General features: G+C 56.0%; 1 protein-coding gene across 14 annotated transcripts in view; it reads left to right on the forward strand.

Moving 5' to 3' along the window:
* Positions 1–13,485, forward strand: part of NRF1 (nuclear respiratory factor 1) — a 60,197-nt gene that overhangs the window by 36,752 nt on the left and 9,960 nt on the right. For 9 of the 14 annotated variants that reach the window (XM_066995931.1, XM_066995847.1, XM_066995809.1 and 6 more), the window contains one exon: positions 13,052–13,108. The exons of 4 other annotated variants lie outside the window; for them this stretch is intronic. In XM_066995931.1, coding sequence (XP_066852032.1) covers positions 13,052–13,108 — 57 coding nt within the window. Of the gene's footprint in view, positions 1–535; positions 737–13,051; positions 13,109–13,485 lie in introns of those variants that run through there. One more of the 14 variants, XM_066996228.1, reaches the window with a different exon arrangement.

Consider the following 13,485-nt stretch of genomic DNA (forward strand, 5'->3'; position numbering starts at 1 on the left):
TCAAAATCCTCGTCTTGTAGGGAATGCGCTCGTCCTAAAACATCAGCGCTTGGGGGAGAGGAGGGAAGAGCGGCTTTCCTCAGGGTGCTGTGCTTGACGCCTCTTGCTGTGGAGTCAGCCGGCCTGAAGAGGGAGCAGAAATGAAATACCAACCCTGGTATTTCGCTGCGGGGATGCAGAGAGGGATGAGCAGAGGGATGAGCAGCCGTGTGTTGTATTTCACCTCTCTATTTCCCTGCCTGCCGGGCGTGAGGGGGACGAGCAGCATTTATCGAAGGGGGAATCTGACCCTGGATGCTCAAAACCAGCAACCGAGCGGATCCGTAGAAGCGCTTTAGTGTCCTTTGGCAGATCTGCACCCCTTTTGGTTGGCTTCCAAAATGCTGTCACGCTCTGGATTCCTCTGGATGCTTCCCCTCAACACCTCCCACCCTTCCAGGCCCTGAGTCACTCCACCTCGCTTGCCCAGCTTGCACTAAAACGATATTAATGCTGGGGTTTTTTCCTCCTCCTTTTTTTTTTTTTTTCCTAACAGCGGAGCTGGAAATCAGCTGGGATTTAGAGTGCATTAAGGGGAGAGACTGCAGCGTTTTCCTCCGTGCAAAGCCTCACCCGCAGCCCCTCGCCTTGCTTCCACCCTTCGATTCGCTCTAATCTCCGGCGGCATTAAGGGGAAGGGCTCGGGCAGCCCTTGGAAGCGCCATGCCGGTCGCTTCCTTACGTAACCAGCTAATTTATCTCCCCCGGGGACGGAGGAGGTGGCGGGTATCCATTCCTGCTGGCTCTGGCCGGGGCTGGAGAGCAGGTGGATTTGCGGCGTTGGCGCTGTCGCCGAGGATTCGCTCTGCCTCTTTTCGTACCCCGGGGGCGAGGGCGAGCATCGTCCTGGGCACTCGGTCCCCTGGGGCAGTGGGGACACGTTGCTTTGCGTGCTGTCCTCTTGGGAGGAGAGCAGATGGAGGGATTTGGTGCGACTGGGCACCTAGGGGTGGCTCCCAGAGCCACAATGGACTTAACCAGCAAATACCCCTGCTCGCTGTTGCTTACGAAGTCTTAGCTTGCCAATATTTTCAATAAATACTTCTCTCTAGGAGTCTTACCCTTCCGTAGGTTGTTTCTGAGGCATTCTGATCCCGTACCCGTGCAGTTTTCCCTGGGAGGGACATAAATTTATCCCCGTTTCATTGGTAGGGGAACTGAGACAGTAGTTGAACAGATTTGCTTGAGGTCAGGGAAGGTGTCTCAGTTCTTGATGGCAGCCACCAGATGTAATTACTCCCTTTTTTTTTGTTTTATCTTGATAAAATACTTTTCCCATCCGTGCTCCGGCATCCGAATAACAATTAACTGACCCCAGAAAATCAAGCTGGCTAAAAAGAGGCAAATTCTGTATTTTTTTGTGTCTCAGAGGCTGGAACTCCATTCAGCATCGCAGGGAGCCCGGCGGCGGGGCTCAACTGCGAAAGGGCTGTGGGTAATCTTGTCGGTTACATCTACAGCGAAGGGAAATAAGATCTCCCGCCCCAACGCCGTGTCGAACGAGCTAAGTGCTTTATGGTTTCCTTGCTGCTCGGGAGCATCTGCTCCGAGCCGGGGTGCTGGAACCGCTGACCCCGTGGTTGAAGCCTCAGATGTTTTGGTCTGAAAGGGCCGGCATTAAAGTCCTATTTTGAGCAGGTGACCGGGATCGTGGCGGCACCCGTTCGTGAAGCTGGCTGCAAAATGGAAAATGCACCGGGAAGAGGAAGCTGTGCTCCCTTGGGGGTGCTTTTGGAGCATGCTACGGGCAGCTCCGTGCGCCGAGCCCTGGAAGGAGCGGTGGCAGCGCCAGCCCGCGGGCTGGGCCTCGCTTCTGCGTCCTCGTGCTGCAGCCTTTTGTTTGGCATCGATCCGAGCGGGGCCTGAAAGCTGCCTTGGCTACAGGCTTCCTGACTTCATGCTTAAATATTGATGAAGCCTGTGCCTGCGCGGCGCTGGAGCAGCGCGCGGTGCCGCCCCGTGAGTATGGCAGGCGACGCACAGAGCAGGCTCCCTGCCCCGAGGAGGCCGCTCCGGTGTCCCGTGGAGCCCGGGGCTGTCGGTTTTGTGTTGTTGGTGGCGTTTTGGAGAGCTGCTTTGGAGACGAGAGGGGCTCCAAGCTCCAGCTGCAGTGGGTTTTGCCCTTCTCCAGCCCTCCGGTCGTCAGAACAAACTCAGAAAGGACCGAAGGAGGAGGCGCGCTTACGGCCGGGGGTGAGCCAGGATTACCGAGCTGTGATGGAAGCACGGGGAGAGCATTAGGGCTCTGACGTGAGCAGGGGGATTAGCAGGCTCCGTGCTTCTGCGAGCAGAGGTGAGGCATCAGTGCAGGGCCGCATCTTGCAGGCTAGCGCAGGACCAACGCTCCTGTAGGGTTATTTAGGGTGAGGGGGCCCCGTTGCACCAGAGCTGCCCCGCTTTCGGTGATTTCTGCACCAGGAGTGCTTTAATCGCTGCAAGGCTGCCGAGCTCCCCGCGTGAAATCAAGGAGGTGTGGGTGGAAACCTGCCTCCACCCTCGGCGCAGATGGGAAACGCGCGGCCGCCAGGCTCGTGGCGGGCTGTTTACGGGTGAAAGCACAGCCAGGAGGGGAAGGCAGGAGCCCAGGTCCTGCTCCTGAGCGGCGTGTGTCTCCTCAGGAGCCTGAAAGCACAGGGAGCCACCGAGGGCGAAGCCAGGAGCTGCCTCTTCTTGCTTTGCCTCGGGACAGGGAGGTGCAGCGCCCTGATCCCTGGTGGCTTTTTTGGTTTTTTATGAGAAAAGGGGAAAGGCAGGGGCTGGAGGCTGACCCGCTGCGAACGTCAGACTGTCAGACGTCTTTAAATAATAAATTCCCCCGTTAGATGTTCTTTTGAAGGAAGATGGGTCCAAACGAGTCGCTAACAGCTTGGCAAATTGCTGATGAGCTCCCTTGCGTCCAGGCGGACAAGAAGGAAAAGGGTCGAGCTTTCTGTAGCACCCTCCCGGTAGGAACAGATAGTTATTTTTTTTAACGAGCGCTGCCCTGAAACGGGCACAGTTTAATCACCATCTGAAGGAGAAGCGAGGAATTTAAACTTTTGCAGGTGCGTGTCACCTGGCAGGGCAGGAGAGAGGACGATGGCAGCCAGCAGCGAGAGCTGGAGCGGGCGAGCGAAGTCCTGGGTGAGTGGAGCAGCCCCAGGAAGGAGGAGAGGTGTTCCCCAGAGGACAAATTACTGGGCATGAATGAGTTCTTGTCAACAGCGGGGCCCTGGTGAATGCTGAGTGAAATACGCTGGCACAAGCATCAGCTCAAACAAGTCTATTCCGTGTCAAGCACGCGGAGCTCCCCGCTGGTGCCTTTCGGAGAGGGGACGCTCGGCTGCAGCTCCGTCATCTCCGCGTCTGTCCCCTTTCTGCGTCAGCACTGGGCGAATCCCAGCGTGGCCGCTGAGGAATACGCGCTGCTGGGGTTGGGGGACGCCAGCCACAGCTCAGATGCCAGCGGTGCTGCTCGGGACTTCCCCAGCACCACGGGGGGCAAAGGATTTTGCAGGGCGCTCGCTCCCGGGGCTGCTGCTGCGTTGGCACCGAACCCCGCCAGCTGAGTGCTACCTGCTCGCTCTGGCACGGCTCTCCTTGCTCGAAGCCTCTCGTGGGGCTTCTCCTTTGTGCTGCAGCCCTGCCCTCCTCCTGGGCACGACCCTTTGCCTGCTCAGGCTGCCCTTCTGCCACGGGGCTGTGCCGGGCGCCGTGCGGCTCCGGCTCGACGCCTTGGCGCTGCTGACGCTTAGGATTTGTCTGCCCACCAACCGGGGCTAAAAACGGTGGCTCCGACGGCTCCCTCTTGCGCTGTCGGACGCCAGGTTTTCCCTCTGGTCCTACAAACCAGGCGCCACCTGCACCAGCGGTTCTCTTACCCCCAGCACAGGCTCGGAGCCAGCTTTGCCCAGGACCCGGGCTGCTCCCAGCACCAGTTTGGCCGAGTTAGGGCAGGAGGTGGAGGCCACGGCACCCGAGGGCTGGCTGTAGGGCTTCCCTGCTTATTGTGACCTCGGTAAGTCCCTTGGCTGACACCCCAAATGGTATTTCTGGGTGCAGTTTGTCTTTTCAGGCAGGGAGACTCACGAACTCACTTGATTTCCTTGGGAGAAGATATTTTTATAGGGTGAGCGCTACAGGACTCCTCTCTGCAAAGACAGCTGTCGGAGGAGTGCAAGGAAGAGCCTGTTGCTCTTTGCTTTTTTTGGGTTCCTTTTGCCGGTTTTTGTGTGTGTTCCTGTTCTATGCCCAAGTCTCACGTGAAGTTTACAGGCTGCTTTTTTAGCTCTGAAACATGCCCTCAAGCTTGCAAAGAGGGAAGGCAGCATCCCGGGGAGACACCGGGAGCTCCTCGGGTGGCCGTTGCCGTCCCCTAAAAGATGCTTGCCTTCGCTCCTCAGCCTTTTTGTGATCCAGAAAGGGAAACCGCCTTCATCAGGGGTAGGGAGTCGCAGCCGAGTCCTTTTGCTGCTTGATCATTTCCAGCATTTCTTGGCGTCCCGCTGGTTTCGGCGAGTTCCCATCCAGTGAGTGAGCCGTGCCCCACCTGGCCTCATCTCGGGGCTTCTTGGTGACCTTACAGCATCTCCAGCGCCTCCCCGTTTCCCCTCCCCGGTGGGCTCTGACATCCATTCCTCTTAGCAGGCAGTTGAGACTTACAGGCTCCCCAGCTGTCACCGCCGATGCTGGCCTGGTTTAAGCACAGGCCATTTACCTTCCACGTGTCCTGAATTAGGAGAAATGGACAGGAGGGCTGGGCCTGTTTAAAAATTAAAGCTGATTACGAGGCATTAACATTACATTTAAAGAAATAGGCAGCAGCCCTCCTCTCTCAGCACAGTTGCAATATGTTCCCTTTTGTTCTGGGCTGGGAGAGGAAATGGGGCTGGTATCGACTCCGGGCTGAGCAGGGTTTTTTCTTTAGCTGTGAATTCGAAAAGCGGAGCTGTCTGATGCCTGCTGTAATAGTTACAGCAAGTCTGCTACCTAAGGCACTGCCCGTCATCTTTGTGCACGTAACAGAAAGCTTAAGTTCTCCTAAGATCTTGAATTTCTCTCGGAAAATTCAGATCTGGTGACGCCGTGCTCCTTGATCTGTCCCCTGAATTGATGCACTTGGGAGGCTCCTATTTGGGGGGACCCCAAGCACTTTAATTGGGGGGACCCCAAGCACTTTAGGACCAAAACACAGAAATCCTGGATCAGAAGGCAGCAGTCGGGAAGAAAACTTTTCTTTTTTCCCCTTTTTTTCCTTCGAGAAGGCTCAGCTCTGCTGAGGCAGGTGGATTTTGAGGACTATTCGGTCCGAGATCTTCAGGGCAGAGGGACGTGGTTGCTCCGTGCACGGAAGAATGGAAAGACATGCCTGGCTTGGCTGCGGCAGAGCACGGGTGGAAGAAGCAGGCAGGGCTCTGGTCCTCCTCCTGGAGGTTCGTCTCAAAGGGGCACGGCTCTCCTGCAGCTCTCCTGCAGCAGTGGCCCCGTTTCTTCCTCCCGTAGGGTTTTTGCCTTCCCAATTTCCCACGGCTGAGCTCCCCTCACTTGGTCGCCCTCCATCGCAAAGAGCGACGAGGCTGGGAACGCTCTGAATGAACGTGCTGCCTGTCTAGAAATTCAGTCTGATTTTAGGCTGAATTAGAAGCCTCTTTCTTTGGCGTGTTTGTAGGATATTTATCCAGGCTCCTGCGCCTTCATCTCACGGCCCCTCAATAATTCACGTGGCTTCAGGAAGGGCTGCTGGGTGCAGAATGCGTACTGAGCAGAGGCCGGGCCTTTGGGCAGCTGAAGCGATGTGGGTGCTGTATAATCGTGTTTCCTGGAGCTTGCTTTCTTCCGTATTCTCCTTAGTGAGCAGCGATAGGACCCGAGGAATGGTGTCAGGCTGCGACAGGGGAGGTTCGGGCTGGACATCAGGAAGAGGTTCTTCACCGAGAGGGTGCTCGCGCACTGGAACAGGCTCCCCAGGGACGCAGCCACGGCACCGAGCCTGTCGGAGTTTAAGAAGCGTTTGGACTGTGCTCTCAGTCACACGGTCTGAATTTTGGGGTAGACCTGGGTGGTGCCAGGGGTCGGACTCGATGATCCTTGTGGGTCCCTTCCAGCTCGGGATATTCTGTAGTTCTGTGGCTCTACGATTTCTTAGCGAGGCTTTTTGCTCAACTGTACCGTTGCCAGTGCTCGCTGCCAGTTGTTTCAGCTGAGGGCGACAAGTCCCCAGCAGCTTGGTGGTGTTGACTTGGGATACCTGGGGGTGTTTTGTGGATACCTGGGGGTGTTTTGTGGATACCTGGGGGTGTTTTGTGGATACCTGGGGGTGTTTTGTGATCACTTTTGCTCATAGGGAAGGTGCCTTCCCCCTGCCTGCTGCGTAACGTGGTGGCGATGGGCAGCTCCAAATCACTCCACGTTCACTTGGCCAAGGGGAACGTGTGATTAAAAAGTGCATGGGATCTTGTTCGAGGGTGTTTTTTTTTCTGATGGTAGATAGTAGGTTTCCCCCCCCACCCCCGATTGTGTATGCATCCTGACTGTGAGGCTTGGATATTTAAGAACTTTGGACCTAAAATAGTTTGGTTGCAGTGGGGCCTTCGGGGTACCTGCAAGAGATGGAGATCCTAATCCTTTGACAAGCTTTTATCTGAAAGAGCTGAGGTGGTATGGAGGTAGGAAAGGAAGGGCGATCGGTATATTTAGCATGTTTCTATGAGTATGTCTGGGGGCACGGAGCTGGATAGATAAATATTTCCTTGCTTGCCGCCGTTTCCAGCGCAAGACTTGGGATGCGAAGGGATGGAGGCGTTTGTGCGGCGTCTGCGAGCAGATCTCAGTAGTGCTGCTGCCGTTTTTCCGGGCGTCCTCCTCCTCGTGCCTAACCCTAACCCCGATCAGAGGCTTGGTTGGCACAGCGGGACCTGCAGGGCTCCTTCAGGGGGCTCCTGCCCCCTTCGCAAATAGGGCAGGGGCACCAGCGAGAGGACCACGGGCTGCTTCCCCCCCGCAGGTGATGCCTGTGCTGGCCGCGCGGATCTGAGCATTCAAACCCCTAAGAATTAAATCGGGTGGGTGGTGATTTAAGGTGAGATCAAAACCAGCCCGTGCTCGCTGCTCCTTGTTCACTGCTACCACGATGAGGCGCACGTGGAATAAAATAAATACTATTAATAATTTGTTAATATAATTACAATGTTATTTGAATAAATAATTCATTCAAATATGTGCCGTGTGGCAGCCCACCTCCCCAGCTTTTGGGGTCCTGTGAGACGTTGGGAATCGTAGCCCATCCCCGGATGGTTTTCCATCTCCCCTGGGGAGGAGACGACCAAGCGCTGCCTCGCTTCCCTCTGCTTGCACGATCCCAGGGCGCAGACCCCTCTGCTCGTTCTCCTGCCACCCCAAACGAGAGCTCCCAGCTCCCCTTCCCTGCTGGCAGAGGGACTTGGAGTTGAGCTGGAGCGGAGCGAGACTCGTGTCACTTGTGTCACTCATCCCCATCCACGTGGTGACAGGTGAGCGCCGACGTCCCCAGCTTTGTCTGCGGTCCCGTTGCTGTTTTTCTCCCCGTGCCATCCCACTCTTACCCCTTGCACCGTTCAAGGGCTTGGGGAATTGTGATTACGCTGCAGCAGGGCAGATGGAGAGGGGTTTCTAATCCCCCTGCACCCTCACGGCGTAGAACTGGGCTGCAGTCTGCTGTTTCGTGGCAGCAGGGAGCGGTCCTTGCCTTTCCTAGCAGGTACCCTCGTGGCCACGAGCTGGGCTGGCTCGAGAAACCCTCTCCTGCTGTACTGGGAGAGCTTTGGAAAATGAGGGCTGAACGGATGGAGGCTCCTCTGACCCTGGGGCAGTCGCCAGCTCCCGGCTCTTAATGGCCAGCCGCGGGCGCAGGGTGCAACCTGATCCAAATGGGAAGCTGGCTGAAATCCCAGCAAGCTGTTGGAGCCGTGTAAGGCATCTGATGAAACGAGAAGGGTTTTGTGAACCTCCCCCCTGCTGGGCACCCCACTGGAAGGAGAGGTACGCTGCGAGCTGGGGCTTCCCCAAGCTCAGCTCCCGAGCTCACCGAGGCACGGTCTGTGTGTTTATGAAGCTAATAACCCCGTGTGTGAGACCAAATTCCTTCCCTGCAGAGCTGCTCAGCCTCCTGTCCGTGTTCCGATTCAGACCGTGGGTTCACCACGTGCAGAGCCCAGCTAACTGCGCTTTGCTCTCAGGGTTTGCTCCTTAAAAAGCTCCCTGCCCCTCTTTGGAAACAGCCTTGGCTGCTTTCTTAGCAGAGGCTGACCTCTGGAGTTCCCGGATTGCTTTTTTCTGAGCTCGTCTAGAGAATTATTTTGTGGCTGGACGTCTCCTCTCTGTTGGATCTCTGTAACAGGGGCTGATTTTTCAAGCCTAAAAGCACAACCCCATCTGTCTTCTGCCTCTGGGGCATAGTAAAGAGCCCCGTCCTGCAAGCACTAAGCACGTGAGCGATCTCGCTCGCAGAAATGTTTTCCTTGCCCACCAGCCCTGCCTGTGGCAGGATGATGAAGATGGCAGGCTTTAATTCATTTTCCCAGGAGGCTGAAACGGACCCGCAGACTTCTGTTTTTCCAACCGAAACCCGTTCCTCTTCGTTGGCCCCGGTGTTCAGCAGTTAAAGTTTTAGGTTTGAAGAGGACGTTTCTTGCTGCCTCCATTGGAGTTGTAGGTTTGAGAAGGATGTTTCTTGCTGCTTCCTCTATAGTTTTAGGTTTGGAGGATGTTTCTTGCTGCTTCCTTTAGAGTTTTAGGTTTGAAGAGGACGTTTCTTGCTGCTTCCTTTGAGGAAGGATTGGCTCATTCATGCTCTGAGCTTGTGCAAGAGTGCTGGGGGAGATGCACCTCCACCTTGGCATCCCTTTACCGGTGACACTCAAGTGGCCATGTCCTAAAGGTTGTTGACGTGCGCTTGTGTGTGCACGAGGAAGGGGAAGGTAAAGCCATCACTGCACAGCTCTCCCAGCCCTCCAGTACCTCGACTGCAGCCTGGCAGGCAGCGTGAGACCCAGATCCGGGGATACCCCCGCTCTCCCCTTTCCCGGGGTGAGTCCTAATGATCGCCGGGCAGACGGCTGGGAGGTAAAAACCATTTCTCGTTGCCCTCCGACCAGAAGGGATCGCCTTTCTCCCCGCCGGGAAGTAAATCGCCGCCGCAGCAGAGGGCGGTGTGTCTGTCCCCGGAGGCCCCTGTCTCCCAGTGACCTTCTCAGCTCACGAAGACAGCTTGGCTTTGCTGTAAAGCAGCTCATGTGACAGCGGTAATCCGCAGCCAGGAACCAGCTGTGCGGGGAGATTGCAGGGGAATCGCCCTATTTTCCTGCGCCGCGCACCCCGGCGGGCCGGCACACGAGACCGGGGGTGGTGGCTTCTGCTTGCTGGCTACCTGGGGGAGGCTGCCGTTTCCTCATCGTCCTCAAGCCCCTCAGGTTGGTATGTTTGGAGGCAGGTTGGTATGTTTGGAGTAGCACCAGACACTGCTGCAAAGCACGGTTTCCAGGTCAGGAGTGCCCACGTGCTTCCGTGAGTCGATGGGAAGCTGCTCAAGTTCATAGAAGAAAAAATCAGTTTCTTCTGGTTTCCTCTGAACCTTTTCCAAAAACGGAGGTGGTGTTTCTAAGTCAGATTTTGGCTTGTTCCTCCCACTCCCACCCTGTATCCTTAATCTGTTCCCTAAAGCATCCAACCTCCCCTCTGTGTGGTGCTTTCTGATGGCTCACCTGCGCCCCTCTCTGCTGCGCTGCGTGAGGCCAGCAGGCTGGTGGCCCGCTCGGGCACTGGTGGACTTCTTGCCACCTGCCCTCAGAAAATTAAAATTATGCCCTGGAGGAGGTGCAGCCTCTAAGAATGGAGAGAGTGAGGAGAGCACGAGCTTAGAATTGGTTTAAAATCGATCATGGCTTTGTTTGCTGTTGCTTGCCGATGGTAGCAAGCTTTCACTCCGTAAGGGTTTGCCTCCTTATTGCCCCAGATCCTGAACTTCCTCCTCCCTGCTTTCTCCCATGATTTTCGTCTTCAAAACCTCCAGCATGTCCAAACGGGAGTTCAGGGGACCGGGCTGAAGCAGCTGGTCTCGGACCGAGAGCCAGACTTGAGCAGCCAGAGGTTCCCAGGCAGCGGCAGGCGTAAGCTGCCAGCAATTTGCCTCGATTCCCCCCAGGAGAGGTGCCTTTGATCAGGTAGGGAGCATTTTGCTTCGTACCCGTGTAATCCCTTGGTTTCTCCACCAGCCCTGCCAGAAACCGCTAAGAGCGCGTTTGTGGCATCAATAAGTTGTCCACCAGGACGCGGCCCGAGACAATCCCTCGTTTCGTGTAAGCTACGGAGCAGCCTTCAGAAACGGCCATCTGTTCCCGCTGCCCTCTGACAGATTTGAACGAGAGACCTAGCAGTGAAAGGCTCTCTGCTATTCCCCCGAGCCGCCTGATCTCTTCCCTTCCACCCCTTCTCCTCAAAAAAAAAAAAAGAGGAAAAAAAAAAAAGCTTTGTACTCCCAAGCATTAGGGGACTCTAATTGGTGTGTGCACTGCGTTTAAAAGGAGGATGTATAGCTAATGGAAGCAGAGGTTTTATTGCTGGCATAAATATAGTGCGTTCGACTCCTTTGAAGTCGCAGGGATCAGCAGCCAGCGGTGTTTGTCTGCAATTAGGCAGCCCCCGTGGCTCTCACCCACAGCTACGTTGTCGTGTCCTCAGCCCAATCTTGGGAGGTCCTGGGTCTGGTTTTACTGGGGGCAGCCCAAGCCACGCTTCCAAATAGGAGCTAAGCGTTCAGAGGTTTGGAGCCCCGCTGCAAATCAACGAGACTTGGACTTGGCCATGTTGTAGGACTTGGCCACGCTGTAGGACTTGGCCACGCTGTAGGACTTGGCCACGCTGTAGGACTTGGCCACGCTGTAGGACTTGGCCACGCTGTAGGACTTGGCCACGTTGTAGGCTTTCTCCTCCTTTGCTGCTGTCAGAGAGCTGCCTTCTTGCTTCTGCTCCAGACGGCCCCGTGCTGCTCTGAATCACCCCCAGCAGATGCAAAGCAGAAAGGATTCTCCGGCCGCCCCTTCCTGCTCTCGTGGAGCCGCTTTTCGACCTGCCCTGTCATGCCCCTGCGCGCGGGGAGCGACGGACGGGCTCTTGCACAAGCGGCTGCTTGATCTTCTCGTGGCTTTTGCGCCTGCCGGCCCTCCTCTTTGTGCCACGCGTCTCCCCCTTGCAGGCTGCTGTGTGCCCGGGCTGAGCCCTGCAGGGACAAAACACGTAGATGACTTGGGGCTGATGCAAAGCGAATTTTTTGTTCTTTTCCCTGCAGACGTCGTCGCCTTCTCTTGGCGTGCGCAGGGGCGAGCTGCCTTCCCGACACCGAGCCCGCGCGGCTCGGGCTGTGCCCGCCTGCACAAATGTGCCTTCGGCCGCCAGGCCAGAGCCCAAGCTTGTTTTTATTTTTAAATCAGCAGATGTGCAGAGCTTAAAAGCGAGGAATCTGCCAGCGGCAGTAGCATACCAAGAATAAATGCTCTGGGGAGGGAGAGGTAGGAACCCACCCCACCTGCCGCGCGGTCCGGGCAGCGGGAGACAGCGGCGTGTGTGTGAAAAAAGGAGGAATGTGCACTGTAAAAACTTGCTCCTTACACGACGTGTTCCATGTTGGAGAGGTGTATTGGCCGTGATTTATTGCTCACCTTGCCGAGGATGGGCCGGGCGGTGCGCAGGGGGAGGGGACCCTGTGCCGGACGGGTGCCTCGTCCCGTAAAGGAGCGGGGCCGCAGGCACCGCGCACCACTGCGCCGAGGGGCGTGCTGGGTTGTAGCAGGGCTGCCGCTGTAGCTAGACGTGACGGGTATGCTTTGAAGAAGAGAAAAAAGGATGCTTAAGCTGTGTGTCCAGCCCTTTTTTCCCGAGGAAAAAAGAAGCGTGCTTACCTCCTTGCAGCTAGCGCGGTGGCTAGCGGAAGGTAAGGCTCCAGCGGAGATGCGACACTTGCACTTTCCGTATTTGCAAGGCAAAGCTCTGAACGCCTTCCCAAGGTGTTGGCGCCCTCCAAAAGCTGCTCACCTCTCCTGACTGTGTGTTCGTGACAGCTTTAGGGCTACAGGCACGATCTCCCCCAGCACGGAGGGAGGAGACCGAGCCCGGCGGTGCTGCGGGGCCGGGAACGCGGCGCTGGAGGAGAGCGCCCATCATCTCGGGCCCTCTCCTTGGCCATGAATGTGCACTCTGTTGTCGCGGCGAGGCTCCCGCTGAACGAGTCAGCGAAATGCTGGGAAAATGTTTTTTAGATGAAGCCAGGGCCTATCTGGTTACGTATTACCTTACCGCCAGAACAATAGCTGCTTTATATCCCCGTGTGCTAAACGCTCTGTAGTATATGCTAATGCCCGTGTTCACGTGTGATCTATCGTGCAGCCTACCAGCTTGTGAAACTCATTTAGATCCACGTCTCAGGTAGCCTTAAAAACACATCCAGCTCTTCCTGGAGACCAATGAGGCCGAGCGCCTGGGCTTCATGAACTCTCTAGCCTCGTGCTCTGGGGATGCATAGAAATGCCACTTTGGCAGCCACTTCTGCTTCTCATTCATTCCTCATCCCTCGTTACGCGGGGAGTAGGGCAGAGCGTTCTCGGAGGTGGCCCTCGCTTCTCCGAGATGGATTTTACTCCTCTCTGCCCTGTGCGGCGTCAGGCCTCTCTGGTCCGATTAAGCCATCCATCTAAACGTTTGCAAACTGCAGCACAAATAGCTGGGAGTGCCAGCGCCCTGCCTCCCACGTGCTCTGCCTCCCACCTCCGCACACAACGCTCCGTACAGAGGCAGAAACATTAAAGTTACTGTGCCTAACGCTGGGGTGTTGCTCGTACGTGGCCACTGAACGAAACGAAGGTCACGAGTGTTTTCTGTTCTAGCTCACCCGTTAAGCAAAAGGTTGTATTCCCCACGAAAACCCGAATTACCCCACCTAACGCCCCCCCCGTGACTGTAGCATTTGGCCTGTGTTCAGCCTTTTACACTTGCATTTTATTGTCAGGCATCCTAGCAGCAGACTGTTCAGGTTGCAAGTGGAGCCTAGCAGAGAGTTTTTCAGGTGAGTGGCTTTTTGTGGTGGTAGTTTGGAATAATGGGATTTAGCTGTCGTTGGCATTGCCAACGTATTCCTTTAGGTTCCTGACACTGTGGTGTTTCTTGGGGGTGAAAGGGCTGTATCTATTTCTCTCTCTCTTTTCTGTTTTTCCCCCCTCCTTTCACACTTTTAAGGGGAGGACATCAAACACTGGAGATATGTATTTATATTTGGAGATACGGATTTATACTGGAGCATCTCGTGGTGGCCGTCTCCCCCGCTGCTCTGGGCTGGCCCCTGGCCTGGCTGCAGGGTAGAGACGTGCACGCCTGCGGGGTTAATGTCTCGCAGCCCAATCCCGTTAGCCTCACGCAAGCCGAGCTCTCTTCTGAGCGTTACTT

The sequence above is a fragment of the Anser cygnoides genome, chromosome 1 (genome assembly GCF_040182565.1).
Source record: "Anser cygnoides isolate HZ-2024a breed goose chromosome 1, Taihu_goose_T2T_genome, whole genome shotgun sequence".
Lineage (NCBI taxonomy): Eukaryota > Metazoa > Chordata > Aves > Anseriformes > Anatidae > Anser > Anser cygnoides.